Genomic DNA, 17,463 nt, shown 5'->3' with positions numbered 1-17,463 from the left:
CTCACCAGCGAAAAGTGCGGTGCTGTTGTGCCGTGGATCGTAAGGGCACAAACCCAACCCATCCGTGTCGCTGTCTTTAACGTATGTGCCATCCTGAAACAGAAATTAGGAATATGTTACATAATTTATGGCTAGATGGAGGAAATAGTATACTCTACTATCCCTACGAGTTTCTTTGTATTATTTATTATTGTCGCTTGATTGTAAGCAGCGGCAGACCTTTAATTTTTGGGCCCTGAGCTAACACTGTTTGGGGGCCTACTTTGAATAATTTATTTCTTCGTAAGTTTTTAATTTAAATTGTTTTTATTTTTTTTTTACCGCGAAGGAGCCCTTTGAAATCAACAAATTCTCGCCGTTTTTTTTATTTAAAATATTTGCACGGGAGAAATCTCAAAAATTTCGCATTAATTGCAAGACACAGGAGCCAAATGATTATAATTATTCTATTAAGCTGAAAATAATACATTGACGTCCTTAAATATTTTTAACATGTCCACTGTTTTAAATTGTGCGTACCAATTTTTGCCATAAATGCATGAAATCCGCAGTCTAACTATAACAAATAAACTGTAACAAGCTTCACTTCTAAATAATAAGAAAAGATACATATGTATATATGTATATACTTTGCAGTAATTATAAATTTGTTTTTAAGACTGATCTTATGCACGATACAAGAATATGACTATTATTGTAGGATTTCATTTGAGCAACAAAAATACATAGTTATTTTCAACACTACATCAAAAACATAAATTCGATAAATTCCAGGAAGTACAGTAACTAGTAATCGCAGACTAGTGTACAGTGAACGGTTTCCCTCGAAGTTAACCCTAGCCTAAGGCAGAGTGGTTGTGTACCCTAGGGAAATTTCTTTGGGAGAATTTCCTCCCGGAAACTTCATTTCCTGCCTTTTTCTTCAGCAACGACCCCCTCCGTCCCCCTCCGTTGACTGAAATTCAATTTGACGGTATCATTTTCCGCGTTAATGTAATATCCCCGAATGACCTTGCAAAATACGTAGTTACGCGCAGTTGGGGGAGAAATTCCTTTAAAATGATCTTTTCATTCAGCAGTTCCCCTCTAGGGAAGACTATCGATTGATGGAGGCAAAAGGAAACGATTAAAATATTGAAATGATTAATGCTTTCTTAATTGGATGATAACTAATGCAATTGCATTTAAATGTAACTACGTATTCGGCTCGATTACCCTGCTGCGCCACAGCGGATCTCGAACTTTGCGGTGAAATTTACTCGGCAACTACGGTTCTTTTGCTGCAGCCTTACTTTGCGAAAAGAATTATCTCTCTGTACGTGATCGTACACAAAGAGCTCGCCTAACTTCTCGCGGCGTTATGTATTTTATAAACTTTCCTCCCTCTCTTCACAAGATTACTTCTCCCCCGGATAAAAGCTGTTCCACACCGTGATCGCTGCATTTTTCCCTCGATTGTTCGGCGGAAAATTCGCGGTCGTCGCGACGCGCCGTATCGGCGGCGCCAGGAATTTTGGCGGGTTGATCTCCCGCCGGAGATCCGTGTCGTGGAATATCCTATTAAATGTCGGATGCACGGCCATGATTAGATTATGCAAATAATATGAAGCAGTGTGATAAATGCGGATATTCCATGCGAGATGTGGACATCAACGGCGAATAGACGCGTTGTTCTAATAACAGTCCGCCGGTATTATTCTCAATACTCCGGGCGCCATTTTCTTTTAATGGGCCAGTAGCAATCACGCATTCATCTCGCGGCGAATTGATCGTATAGTAGTATGCAGGCTGAATATAGTTTTTAATGTTGGCACAACATCAAATCTCTTTTTTAAATTATTGTTTTATTGTGTAGCTCATGAAAAAATTCATTTGAATATGTAGTATGGCGTGACCTTCAAATGACTTTGAACTCCGAATTCTACCGAGTGTATATTATACATTCGTGACTTACGATAATAAATTCAGTTTAAAGCTAATGATTCATATCTCTGATGTAACAGATATTACGTACAAAATTATAGGATTGTTTCATGTACACATTTCTAAAGTTGCTCAAACATATGTTTACGTTTCAAAACGCGGAGCAAAACTGAAGTTGATTTTGCCTCTAAGAAATTTTGCAGACGAAACGATTTTTACAGAGTTTCGAAAATCTTATGTACGACGCGTCTTAAAACGGCTCTGTATAGGAGAACGCCTCGCTTTTACAACGAGCCCTAAAAATTTGATGTACGATTTTTAGTGGTTGTTTCGTCGCACTTTAAATGAAAAGTGCGCCACCGGAATTAGGTTAGCCTAAAGTACACCACAAGGAGATTGCGTGGTCGAACTTTTATACCTTCCCCGTGTGTAATGTATGCTTAGTTTAGGTTAGGTAAGTGTTTAGTGTATGTTTAGCGTGTGTTTAGTATGTTTAGAGATGTGTACTACTCCCCCGTTGCCTTATCACTTCCTGGTATCATCATTCTTGCATGTTGATGCATCGCCGCATTAACTCTTAAGGGATATCGTTCTAATGTTCTGCACACTAAACATACGCTAAACATTAAGTACACACTAAACGTACACTAAGATCACAGTGAACACGTGTGTAATGTCAGCAGCACATTTTTTTCATTCAAACGATGAGAAAACTCGCACGTCCATTTTGCAAGGATCATCATACAGATGAGGCTCTACAAAACGATTTCAAATCGAATAGGGTTAGTTCAACTTTGCACAGTTTGAATCTGTAAAATCTTTTTAGTACAAAAACCAACTTCAATTTTCCACCGCGGTTTTCGATGTGAAAGGGTTCTCGAAAAAAATCAATTCAGAGATTTGAAAGCAGAGGGTTTACCCTTTAAAATGGGTCCAGGTAAACGATCGTTCGATTTTTTGTCAGGAAGTTGCAGCACTTCAAAGACCGACAATTTTTCGGTCAAAATTCACCCGCTGCTTCAATTTTATGGAGTACTGTAATTAGGTTGCGATACTTCACGTTTAAACGTCGCAAAAATGGCTTTGATATTGTGAGCTATTAAATTTAGTTTAGTTGTATTTTTATTTTATCGGAAGCAGTTTTATTTCTTTCATTTTAATATCTTTCTTTTGTACATGGAAAAATATAAATTCCGCAGCTTCCAAATAATCTCTTTAGATTTTATGTCACATAATATGTACATAATAATAAATAAAGTTTATTCATTTCTGTAGGTCGCTCCTGCAAGTTGTAGTATTTAGGTCACTATTCATCGGTTTATTTTATTTACTTTACTTACTATTTACACCAGTTCAATTTTAATCAGAATGATCTATTATTACGAAATAAATACGGTCACGTTCATTTAAATAACAACATATTCATTCCGCACGGAGACTGACTGAACAGTACAGAATGAATTTTTTCAAACTTCTGCAAAAGTAATTTTTATTAAAATCTGCTCAACTGGAGTACTTGTTTGATCGCGAATAACATTGATTGTGCATTGCAGAGGATGAATTTCATGTGTGCTTTGAAGAAAAATGGAGCGGTGAATTTTATGCTGGTATGTTTCATATCTGAAATTCTTAATTGTACATTTTATCCGTTGAGCTACTATTTGCTGGCTGCTTTTTTACTCTTCGTCTTTTATTGAGTATCAATAGTCGATACGCTTCGGAAACGTATTACTACTAGTACTACATATTCATTAATAATTCTATTGTTTAATATAGATAAAATACATGAAAGAACTAATTTTATTAAAAATTTTGTATTTGAACTGTGCAAATAAATCGATTCTACCAAAGAACTAAGTAGCAAACGTTCGCTTACTTTGCGAATCAATCGTAAATATTCAGCAATATTTAGAGCAACAAATTTATTGAAAACACTGTACGAAAATTATTATTAACACTAACCGTACCATAAGCATTCACAAATTTTATATTTCGTTATTATTCTGGAATTATTAAATAAATTTCTTCATACAAGCACTTACTGTTACAAAAATTGCGAGAAATTTAAATAAATTCAGTCTTGTAATTTCTATAAAACACGTGTATTTACCAGCCACATTATCTGCTAAGCATTATTTTGCCAGGAGATTTATTTATTATTGCTTTAAGCCAAGTGGTTTATTTAGCAAGTATAATATATGTATAATATTGTAGCATATACTTGAACCGGAAAGGGTTAATTATCATATTATTCAACACGTGATTCAAGTCGATCTTTTTTCCAACCAAACATCGAGTACGAGTTACTAGGGAGAGAAAGGAAGATAAAATCGTAAAACTCAGCGTGCCGCTAACTTGAGCATAAAATTTCGAACTCTGAAAAGTTCGAAAACGTAAAAATACACGAATCGTGTTTTTACTACGCGGGCGCGTTCTATGCCACAAACGGAAAGGAAAAACTGCCTGTCGTGTGTTGCTGTTCCACTCGTTCACCCAAACACAATGTTCGAATTTCAATCATTTAACTGCGCGCGGACGTCGCGATCCTAAAATCCACACTCGTCCGATCTTTTCTCCATGAAATGTGTTTTTAGACGAAAAAATATGTAACTGATCAGAAACAAAAAGTAGAATGTTTTTAAAGTAAAGTTGCCACGCTGCGAACTGCAAAAGTAAGTAAAATATGATTATTCTTAGTTAGTTTGCAGATTTTGCGCGTGTATGACCAAAATTAGATCAAATGTGAAACAGTGAATATATTCAAGGTGATTTAAAAATATTGATGCATCGTTCTCAACTCATTACAATTATAAACAAATGTGTACGTAGCTCCCGTAACTCGAAATTATGTTCGACAATATCTATTTTCCATAGAAATGCGCATTCTAATTATTCTATGAGAAAATTGTCGTTTTACACACCACAGAACTATAATAATATGATAATAAATTAGCTTCTCTTTTGCTACATTTGATAAAACAATTTTATCTATCCGTGAGATCAATGTGGTCTATTTAATTAATAGAGTCCATTGCCAAATTCCTAGAAATAGTTAAGATACAAAAATCTGTACGAGATAGATTTTCGGAAACGACGTTTTGCGGTACTAGAAATATGGTCCGTCAATTTTTACCTTTGCAGGAAAAAATGGATTTTCTTTCAAAATGGACGAATAAAAACAGAACTTGTCATAGTAGACTTTGAAAAGCACAATGTCGGACAAATTGTTCGTTTTTTATATATAAAAAAAAAACGGGGATCACCATGAAAAAAATCGTATAACGCATATGTACCATATTCGTTAAGGATAACGTTTTCATAAACATATTAAAAATGTATATTTTTAATTTCTTTCGGTGTGTATCACTTTTTAAACCTAACAAGATATTGAAAATCGATACAATTCTAATATAAAGTAAAGTTAAAATTGTTTAATAAGACTTTCAACTATTCACTGTGGATTATATTAAGCATTTTTTGTTAAAACTCAATTTTGCGAAGTAAATTGACAAGTTTAACAAGACTGGTAATTGTCGTAAAACATTGTATAACAGAATCTTCACTGGGGAGGAGACGTCCTTTTTTTATTTTTTATTTTATAAAGAATGGCAATCTATATTTTAACTAAGGAAAACTCGACTCGGTGAAGAGATATTGTATGAATGTGCTAATATCGACCGTCGCGTCGGTGGCACGAAAGTTGAAGGCCACCATCGTCTTGCAGTTTCCGAATTCTGTACTCGCGGCAACGAGGCGCAAAAATCGAAAAATCACGGGCACACGACCACGAGCGGGTACTTGGCTGCACACAATCGATACATTGTGTGCACGTGGAGGAGCGACGTCGAAATTGGCCCGTTTCGGTGAGCACACTTTATTCCTCTCCGTCCTGCCTCGTCCTTTCCCGTATTTGTATTTCTGGTGAGGTGTCTCTCGATGAGTACCGCGTGGTCCGAGCCAGCAAGTTCAACGAAAATCCGCACGTTTGCCCAATAATTCGTTTCTTCCTTGGAACCGTTCAGCCGAAAGTCGGACAGCATTGATAACTTCGACCATCTTTACTTGCACTGTCCATTTACAATTAGCGTTTGAAATATGTTTCTCTTTCAGCTATATTGCTAACGGATATAATCGTCTGTTTTTCGAAATAAGACGCTGGGATACAGCAGAGTAATAGAAATGCACAATAAATGTGCAAACGAAAGATTTTATTTCGATATACTGTACACCTGCTATCGCAAGAGATATGTATACAGTAAGGAGCATAAGAGCATCAGAATAGCATAAGAATAACTTTTTTATGAATGTTCCAAATGACTTCAATTTCTCTGTAAGACTAGAAGAAGTAGTTTAGTAATTGACGACTAATAAATATGTTTTGAAAACATACATTTGGTCGGAATTGTGAAAAACAATAGTAAAAATTGATTTTTACAACTTTTTTAGCTGGGCCAATAACGAAAATTTCAAAGATGTGTTTTGTAAACTCGTATGAATTATATACGTTCGGAAAATTTCATTGAAATTGATTAATTGGCTTACGAATTATAAACGACGCAGCTAAAAAAAGTTGTAAAAATCAATTTTTACTATTGTTTTTCACAATTCAAATATTTATTGGACGTCGTTTACTAAACTAATTCTTCTAGCATTAAAAAATTAAAGTCGTTTGGTCCATTCCGATTTAAAGTGTATGGAATCAGTTATGCTCCTTACTGTATGCAGTCTTTCTAAACAATTCTTTGAACGCGATATATTGGAGTCGACTGCAGAGTCGCCAGATTAAGACTTGTCTACCACTCTACCCTTCTCCTTCTACTAAATCACTGCCATCTCCTGATGGTCCATCAGCACATTTACAATGAGTCATATTTAAATCAATAAAATTATAACATATTTATGTTTGTAACCGTAAGAATTTATGCTACAACCCAATATTGGGAGGACCTATCTTGAAAGTAAACTTCTTTGTACTTTCATGTGATTTTATAAAATATTCTCTTAAACTACTGTATGTGCGTTGACAAGCATATTGTTCATAAAACAAAGAAATTAGAGTAACTGCTAGAACTGTATGTATATCGTAGCTTCGACAGTTGAAAAATAATGCAACATACACAATCATACAGAAAAATTTTCACAATTAGCTATTTCTTCACCAGAAGAAGAATAAGCTATCAGTCTAGACAGCGGATGTTTATGCATTTATGTTATATACGGATATTTATATTAAACAGTAAAAATATTAGAAGAATTTAAAAATACTGTTATATTATTTTCAACCTATTGAACACACCAAGAAGGAAAATATATTTTCATTTCACTTCAGTTTGTTATAATTCAGGTAGAAACTTTTTATTTCGCATTAAGAACCGCTGTCTAGTTATCACAACGATGTTCAAACAATGTGTATTTAGAATCTTTTAAACATTTCAATATTTCAAATGATGCCCATCTAGTTCTGTCCTAAATGCATAAAATCCACAGTGTAGTCATCACAACGATGTTTTACCAAAACTCGTCAGAATCTTGAACAATAATGAAATTATTGAAACGTCGATATTTGAATCTGATGAATTGCAAAATTGCTTTGAAGTAAAAATTGATCGAACCAGTGCGCCGAGAGCATTAATACATCTTGTATCAACAAATATACGATCGATAGAAAGGAATATTTAATAATGAAATTGTTTGGTTATTCCAAAGGAATCGCGTACACGTAAAATCAATTACCGGGACGCGCTCTGTTGAAAGGTGATCCAGAGTTCGAGATCAACAACGCGGAGACAAGGGAATCTCATTCGTTCGTCGGTGTTCCGGGTATCGCAATGCGGAATCGACTTTGATTTCCCTTTTAATTTCGCGAAGAGACTTCGATGCGTCTGTGCACAAGGAGCGCGCCGCGCCGTGTCTCGAAAGTTAATCTTTCTCGATCCGCTATCGAGGAATCGGCAGCGTTCCGAAGACGAGTAGCGAGCAAATTATTTCAGATGGCAATATTTACAGGAGCGAAACCGAACGGAGAGACACGAGTGCAATAGAAACCGGGGACGAATGGCGTGACGGCGAAACGGAAAAACAAGTTTCTCGAATCAACTTTTATCTCGTAGGACGCCGTAGGTAAAGGAATGAGGTACTGGGAGAGAGCGTTGCAAACAGAAGGGTGCGAACGTTGCGAGAGAGACGAAGAGAGTGAGTGGGGATAATAAGAGAAAGAGAGATGGAAACGGGAAAAGGAGTGCGGACTTTTGTTCGAGAAAAGCGAGCGGACGGGGACGACGAAGAAACCAAATATAAGGAAGTGGAGGAAGAAAAGTTGATCCTGGCTGGTACGTGAGATTCGAGGCAACGTCGCAGGATACGATGAGACCCGCCACCATGTGACGCGACTTGACGCGAGACAACGCGAGGCAGAGAATGCGTGCTCAGCTACACGGCCTCGTGCAGCCTTGTTCCAATTTCTGTATGATGGTTACAACCGACAGTGTTCGCATTCGCGGCATTACCGCGGTTGTCCACAGTGATCCTCTGTACGTGAAATTTTTGAACCGGTTCCGCGAGTCGCTTCCGGTGCGCCGTGGAGGGCTGCTGTCATCCGCAGAGAGGATTCAACGTATTACGGAAAGGTAATGAAAATGCTCTTCACGATTTAAATTTTTGTATGTTCCATGCCAATATCCATAACATTCCATGCCAAATCGATCACTTTTTGCAGGCACCATCGTCGATTTTGTTCGAAATGAAATATGTTGTAGTCCATGTGAAATTAGGGGTGGTTTAAGTCATCATTTTACCGGTTTCGAATTTTCTTTGAAATGGCAGGCCTTCAAAGTTTTCAATTTTTACCCATTTTGGCGAAAACGGGCCTCACTTACGAATTTTTATCTCGGGAACTGTTTGTCCGATTGAGCTACAATTTTTTTGTTTTTATTCGGAAAGGATTGGGCTTTAGGTATAAATAGGGTTATTTATATAATTATATTATTTATAATTTATTATTTATAATAGGCTAATTTTTGTGGCTCCATCTTTTTCAAGGGCTCATTTTAAAGAGGAAACTGCAAGGGATATAACCATATTTTTTTTCAAAATTTAAATCACTCTGGCCCCTCACCGAAAAAAACGTAAAAAAAGGATTTGTTTAAATTTTTCGACATTATAAAGTTGATTTTCGAGGTTGAAAAATTATTTTGTAATAGCCCAATCCTTTCCGAATAAAACAAAAAAAATTGTAGCTCAATCGGACAAACAGTTCCTGAGATAAAAATTCGTAAGTGAGGCCCGTTTGCCAAAACTGGCAAAATGATGACTTAAACCCACCCGTTCGGCTTTCTTTTGAACCCTCGGCGCGGTAGACGCAGTCATTAAAAAATAATGTCGGTATGCTATGACTGTCCGTGCAGAATGTCGGACAGTAAACGCGACTTTACTGTACATGAGAATGCTTTGTAATAAACATCGTTTATTAGGTTTGTAGAAGATACTGTTGCTATAGGGAGGCAGCTTTCGGGTAATTTGCTCGGAGATTTTGTGTCGTACACGTAACATCAAGGTACGTTTGACTATAATAAATCAAATTTCCATATTTATTAACAGAACTTTGTGCGACACGTAAAAGCATCGACGAATTTACGAACGAACAGACAGATTAAAAACTGAAACAAAAATTCGAGTAAAGCGGATCTTTTAAAATATTCATTCGGCTTTTAGAAGCTTTGATGTAGAAATAAAACAGAAAGGTCCGCGGAATTATTCTTTGAAATACAAATGAATATTTCCATTTTTAGCACTTTGCCTTATCATTTCTTTCGCAACTACTTTGCTGTCAATAATGTCCTACATTAAAGAGAATATTGATTGATGATGAATATTGATTTAAACATTGATGACAAAACAATATAACTATATATCCTAACAACAAACAGTTAGTAGATTCTGTTCGAAATCTTTAAGAGGAGCTTGACTCGATATTATAAAGCAAGGAGTTAATAGATTTTCAAGTAAAAAATGTTCTACTCTTTCATTGACGACGATGTACAATCAGAGTTTGGCAAAAATTTTTATTTAAATAGAATTTTTGCCCAACTTCTGTGTACAGTAACAATTTTACTACTTATGATTACCACAATTTCGAAAATAAAACAATGTATACCGTAGGGTATTAATTCATGATTGTCACACAGTTTCTCGTGTCAAATTAATTACACGTGCCCTCGTTACTGTATAATAGTATTCATTGTAATAGACAAAGATTGTTGTCATTTGAACAACGAAGAAATTTAGCAACAAGGGATAATATTTTCGGTATCGTGACATCGTCGTAATTCCATTGGCATTACATTGATATTGGTCTGTATCGAAGCTGTCGAACCACTCAACAACGATATAATTACAATGGAGATGTCGGAATTCACCATCACATTTCCGTATTGATCGAGCCGCCATCTTTCCGACTAAATATTGTATGAACAGAAGCGCAGAAATGGGAAATTAAGATTGCTTCATGCTGAATAAGTGAAATCACTAGGTTTTACTCTGATTTTACACCGAGCTATTCGTCATGAATTTTTCACCTTCCTGATTCTGGCATTAGTTCCTTACAGCCGCAGTTCGAAAGGACAATGCGAAAGTCATTCTCACACGTCACGCGATTTTATTAATTATTCGTTGATTCACGGGCTAATATTAGCAGCAGGTATTCGCGCATTTGTTTGGATCGAATCAACGTTCATGGATGGACTCCAGTCCAGAAAATTAGCGTGTTCCCGTCCGACCAACTCCAATTAGGAGAGTTGATGTCGACATGCAATGCGAAATGGTGTGCATCGTTTCAATCCGATGCACGAAAAGGGAGAAACAGGAAATGATATCGCGTACGTAATAGAAAATCGGATGCACGAGGCTCCACTGTTCAAGACAAGTTAACAGGCTTAGGATCAGGGATGATTAAAATCGTTCTTTCCCAGAGAAGAGTCGAAAGCTTTCTTCGTAATAAGTAGTAACGACGGGAACAAAATTTCCATCTCAGTTGACTAGGTGTGCCTAAACGTAATGGGAGAGCCTCGGTTAGTATTCATGATACAATGTGGTTATTAGTGGATATTATCATATTATGTATACAGAGTCTTCCATTGAGAAGTGTTATTTTAAATCAGGCATGTCCAATTCGTGGCTCTTATCAGAGAAGGACCCCAAGTGTCCGATTTCGATTTTAATAATGTTTTGTGAGACGATGCTAATGATGTCTGCAAAATATTAGGTGTAGTTACTCAATAGTTTTAAAGATATAAACAATGGAACTTCGAAAACTTGAGCTGCAAATCATGGTACATCAACAAGGTATGAAAGTTTAATTGTTTATATCTTTAAAACTGTTGAGTAACTACAACTAATATTTTGCAGACGTCATTAGGGATCCATATATCATAGTCTCACAAACAATTAACGAAATCGAAGTTGGACACCTTGGTTCCTTCCCTTGTTAGTGCTCGGAGCACTACGACATTCCTTGAGAATGCCTCCGATCGAGCTACGAATTGGACATGCCTGTTTTAAATGATAACAAACGCTGTTTTTTACAATTTTATTAACCACGTGCCACGTGTCGAAGAGTGACAACTCTAATCTTCACAAATAAAAAATAGCGCGAAATTTAAAATGACACCTGTTACATTAGTGGAAGACCCTTTTGTAATGCACATAGATATGTTGCAGTATAATCGCCATTTATTAATATGCAACCATTTCTAAATCTATGTATTCAATGTTACTCTGAGAAAATAAGATAACCTTGTACACGAATGTCAATACTAATTATACGTCTGTTTGTCGCGAACAGCTGGCAATAGCACTATCGGTGCTGTTCAATCAATCTGGAAACTTAATCGTTCCGCTGTAGTGTGTTCAGAGTTAGTAGGTAGTTAGTAATTCTCCTGCCGAGGAACAGGGAAATCATGTATCCCTTCAGGTGATCCAAATACATTCAACTTCGGATTATTAGATCGTTAATCATTCGATTGATTATTTGTTACTAGATAGCGAATCTTTATGCAAAATAAAAATTGTCTATCTAAATTCCAACAAACTGGAGTGAAATAGAAATCTATTTTCTTTCTTAATATGGTTTTAACAGGTTGGAAATAGTAGAACAGTATTTTTAAATTCTTAAATGCATAAATGCATAAAATCCGCTGTCTACTTATTACATTCGTTAATAATATCAAAATTACATACTATGTAAGAGTAGTTCTGGTATTTCGCAACTGTTCTAAATAGGTTATTGAAGTTGCGTACGGGAATATAGCTGAATTCCAGTACATCCAAAAAGTACTTGAACACCGAATTCCTGATCCACGAGAAATTTCATCGACATTTAACTTGTTGTAATTTCGTAAAAAATAATCGCATAGTAATAAACCTGGACTCGCTTCGAAGCATGAAGACTCTGCATTCAGACACCGTTATTCTTTCTCTCTTAACAAATTTTTGCATGGCGTAGCGAATGGCAAACCGAACATCCATTTTTCCTGAACAATGCTACAAATTGGAAACCCTGTAAACACATTAAAAAATATTTATCGAGAATGAATCTCCAATAGATTGGAAGATTGAAATCTTCTCTTTAGAATGACTATTCAAATTCACTATTTAAGTGAATGGTGGTTAGTAAAAGTAGAAGATATATCATCATACTGTTTCTTTCAACAAAATTACGATTTAAATATTGTCGATATATCCAGAATAGAAAATCCAGTGTCAAAATAATTTTGCACTGTATCTGACGCTATATAGCAATTTCTGAAATTAAAAGAGATGAAACTCTTCGGACCGCGAGGGCTTGACACATGTCTGAAAGGTAGTGTTTTGATCCTCTACCTTGTGCGTGTGTAATCTGCGATAGTAATTATTTGGCAAGACTGCTGAAGCAGCAAGGTTAATATTCCGAGGTACGCTCGCCGTGTTCTACATTCCGCGGCGGGTTTCATCAAGAAAGCTTTGGTCCCGATCGGTGGTGGCCTGCTCTTGCCGGTGTCTTCGGTTCGAAAAGTTCCAATAACACGGATAGGAGACAAGGGAACCTTTTCCGTTCTGTTCGTTTTTTCGCGACGGAACGGCGTTCTCAAGCAAGTTCGGCGAGGGCGCGGCCCGACCGGAAGGAAAGAAGATCGCGGACCACGGTAACCGTGCAGGTTTAACAGGGCGAATTCGTATGCCAGGGCCGTGCAGGGCTCGCTTTCGCAGTCCTCGATTGAGTTAGCGAACCGTGCGAAGAGTCGCGGTATACGCGAATCGCTCGTAAAATCGGAGCGTTTCCTGCGAACGGTCCCGAACGAGGCGAGGGCCGATGAATACGTGATATCACCGTGCTTTTTCCGCCTCTGTTGCGCCGTAATATCGTCCTGTTACCCGTTCAATGCGGTCGGGATTTCTGGTGCCGCCTTTTAGGACGCTTCGCCTCCCCGCTCCTCCTCTCCTCCCTTCTCGTCTCATCACCACTCATTTCCTCGCCTCTCCTTTCCTCATCGTCCCCTTTGCTCCACTTTCTAACGAAATTCTCGTCGGACTAGAGAAAACGCTTGAAATACTGACAAACCCACGCCCCGCATTCAGGAATTCATTAGCCGCTATTAACCTTCCTTTTCACATGATTGTTAATTTGCGACGTGCCACCGCTGCGGCGCGTGATGTCCGTACGCGTTCCCAGTCTCGAAACGAATTTATTTTCGTGAAGGGTCGTCCCTGTTTTCTCTCATTCCCGCCGCTAATTAATTATGTGTATTCGCTCAGCCGGGAACGCAACCCTTTTGATTGCGAGAATACGTTTGTTCGCGTTTGGGAGAAGCAGGATCGTGTCCTGATCTCCCGCCGCGGTGGTATCGGCTCAATTACTTACTCGTTAATAGCATTATATGCGATATAATACACTGCTGGACAAGCAAAACGCTTTATATAGTTGGAGCAAAAATATAAACTTTATATATGCTGTACCTACTTTGTCTAACGACTCCTGTAGTTACCACGAAAGACATCAATTTTTTATCGAACTGCTCGAATAACGACGGGAACATTGAATTATGCGAAGGAATTATTCTTAATTTTCAAACGATTATTATTAAAGTGAGGATGAAAAATAGAAGTTTTCTTTCGTATATAGTAGAATTCGCCGTTCAACTGATTTCCGCGTTCAATTAGTGCAATATCAGTAACAATTGGCGTGTTCCAGGTGTGCTTTCACTTTATTAACTACATACATGGCTTTGTGTAAACGAGTCTACAGAACTGTTTCATGTAAAGGCAACTGCACAGCCATAGATGATATTGGCGAGTATTAGAACATTGTTAGAGCAAAGACGATCTTTAAAATTGTAGGTTTCAAAATCACAATATAAGGTGGAGCGGGGTAAATGCGCTCTAGTTTTTGCATAATGGTGTGGCCATTTTTACTGGCGCATTACAGTCGCCATTCGAGTGCAAAGGGTTAATGGGAATACTATAAAATGGATCGTTAGAATGGAAATGGAAATGGTTCGTTCGAAATTTCTAAAAGCAGAAATTACTCGGGAAGAATTAAAAGAAAAATGATTTAAACGTCATTGTGTGAAATTCATTCCAATATGTTAAGCACTCGAAGAACGGTAAGAATAGAAAACGAGAGCGGTGTACGACCCGGAAGGTCTAACATAAAAGACCGCATTGTGCATGTTTATCGAATCGACATTCTAATTCGGAGCTGCACAAGGGGTTATGCATAATCGGAAAAGCTGCTTCCGATCGAATAATGACATGGTCCGGAATTCGCGAGAAATTCTGCGATACGAATATTTTGCATTCGGTGCACGAGGTCGTCTTTCGTCATTCGAGCACAAGCTGCGTCCGGTTATGTACTGAATAAACTGAGGCTGGCTATGGTCGACCGCCGATGAAATGTTAAAATAATTAATACCGCCGCGCCGGTCGCATGCAGTCGCGGCGTTTTTCAACGCTGATTACACATCATAATCGACCATTTCCGTATAGATACGATTTAATTTAGAACCCACGTCATGTTTGCCTGCGCGATGTTTTATGAAGCCCGCGGAATCGAAAACGTTTTGATATATGCAGCGTCCGGAGCGAATTATGACCGGTGTGGCGATCGATACTGCCGATCGTGAAAATAGCGCGGTATATTTGGCCCTCTTTGCTCTTGAAGGGAGCGAAGGTACACCGTCGGAATGGCAACGACCGACGACGACATGTCTCGCACGATCGATTATACGGATCGAGTGCCTGGTCCCTATTATAATTGAAATTTTTGGATCACAGCTAAGCCGATGAATTTCGCTCGGGGATTATGATCGTTCTGCAGGATTGATGGACCAAGTACCTGCAGATTCATTAAGTTCTCAAATCACGTTACCGTGGTACGTTATAATGAACGGAATTTTCTGGCTCGATCGATTGCTTTTGCTGTAATCGAATAATAACTTTGGAACGAATGAGAACTAATCGGTTTGGATACGTCCGCTACAGGGATATTGTAAATGTTTATTGAAATCGCTTCATACAGGATCTACGCTTTCGGTTTGGTAGAAATTCACGTAAGAAAGCAGCCGCAAAAATTCATTTCAAGATCAAAAGATCAACAACTCCTTTCATTGCGTGTAAATTCTACTCATCACGGGATACAAAGTACAGAAGGGACCATGGGTCAAAACTCAACCGTTCTGTTAAACCATGATAATGTTTTAAATAATTTCCAACAGCTTCATCAATAGCACGTTACATATAAACTCCATCTGACTCAGGAATGAAAATGTAGTATAACTAAAATCAGTTTGATAATGAAAAAAATTTACAATAATTTTTTCAGAGAACGATCGAGTTTTTATCGATGGTCCATTTTGTACTTTTTATCCTTGTGATGAATAGAATACGTTGCAATCATAAAAATTGTTGACAGCTGACTAATTTTACTTTGCATTTGTAACAAAAATATAGGTGGATGTATTTTAAAACTGTAAGAACATTAAGACAAGCTAAGAATGTCTGTATACGTTATTTTTAATTTACTAAAATAGTTAAAGATAGGAAGAAATTTTTATACGGCTCTGTGTCTTGTAATTGACGAAGACAATTTTTATTTTGCATAAAGATCCGCAGTCTAATTATCACATTTACTATCACTAGATTCCGGATCTTTATAGAAAAAAAGTTTGTGCATCAATTGCAAGACACAGGAGCTAAATATAAATTTATATGTTTCTCTAATATGTAATTGTAATGTTCTGCAATGATATATGAAGTCTCTTAAAATCTTTTAAATACAATAATGTAACAATAATGTAACATTGTTTAATGGAAACAGAATTATTTTACCATTTTTTTCGCCTGAATCCGTGTTCTTTCCTCTTTACACTTACGAATTTGAATAAATAAGGATTAAAAACTGTAATCCTGTTTTCCGTAGTTGTACGTATTAATTTAAAGTATATCAAGATTCATATAAAACGTTCAAGTTCTTCTGTCATGTGTTAACACGTGTATACAAGTTTGGAAAATCGAAGGTTTACGCAAACAAATTGTTGTGGGCAAACTTCGCGCAGTTTCCGGTTGCGGATTTCGGAAACACATTGCACAGAGTGATTTCCTCGGAACCGATTTCATTCAATCAGCTACTTCAGTAGCCAAAGAAACCGCGAGGAGTGCTTCCACGAAATTTTCGATAAATATTGAGGCAAGGGAAAATGGTTTTACAGCAATCAAAATAAAATTGATACTTGAATCTTCCTTTCGGCCCCGACTGCATTGCTATGAATCGATAGGAAATATCGGTTCGTCATTAACTTGTTCGCGAACAGAAAATAAGATGGATCGTTTATTCTGCCGCGTCTGGGAAATTCGAGGCTTGGTTTCTGTTCGATTCGAAGTTCGACCGGCTATGTGTTCTCTAGCTCGCGTGACGATCCACTTTAAAAGGACTCGATCCGTTTTCTTTCATTTTCTTACGGTGCACCCTTTCGCCCTGTTAGGGGTGCATGATGGGTAAAGCGAAGGGGTGTATAGCACCTCGGCTCGCGGCGGACCACTTTAGCGGGAACTGTGTAATTGCGAGCGGTTCAAGAAACAGTATCTCGAAGGTAAACGGACAAAAGGATAGCAGTTGGAGAGAAAGGAACGATGGCGATGGGCACCCCCGATAAGAACGGCGTAGACCCCCCACATTGTGCTCGCCAATTTCCGTGCTCCGCTCGTTTTCGATTTTCTAATTTAAAAATTGAATAAGCGGGCGGCGCACCCCTCCATTTGCCTACCAGCAGTGTTTTCAATCTCGCGCCGGTTTCTACTACATTTCGATGCACTTCGATGAACCGCAGTCGCTTCGTAAATTATCTGTGGAGACAGTTGGTCGTGAAGTTTCTTTCACTAAATATTACTATGCGACTGGGAAAATGCAGCCGAAAATGAACACGCTTTTAACACCTTTGGAAATATATTAATTTTACAAGGAGGTCACAGTGGTGCGATCGTTGATTTTAATTAAACTATTTCTGGTGAATC

At 37.6% G+C, this 17,463-nt stretch overlaps 1 protein-coding gene across 3 annotated transcripts in view; it reads right to left on the bottom strand.

Moving 5' to 3' along the window:
* Positions 1–17,463, bottom strand: part of LOC143219076 (semaphorin-1A) — a 649,895-nt gene that overhangs the window by 95,317 nt on the left and 537,115 nt on the right. For all 3 annotated transcript variants that reach the window (XM_076444869.1, XM_076444871.1, XM_076444870.1), the window contains one exon: positions 6–93. In XM_076444869.1, coding sequence (XP_076300984.1) covers positions 6–93 — 88 coding nt within the window. The remainder of the gene's footprint in view (positions 1–5; positions 94–17,463) is intronic.

Source organism: Lasioglossum baleicum, unplaced genomic scaffold, assembly GCF_051020765.1.
Source record: "Lasioglossum baleicum unplaced genomic scaffold, iyLasBale1 scaffold0021, whole genome shotgun sequence".
NCBI lineage: Eukaryota > Metazoa > Arthropoda > Insecta > Hymenoptera > Halictidae > Lasioglossum > Lasioglossum baleicum.
The sequence above is the reverse complement of the archived record's forward strand: the minus strand, read 5'-3'. Positions and strand labels throughout refer to the sequence as shown.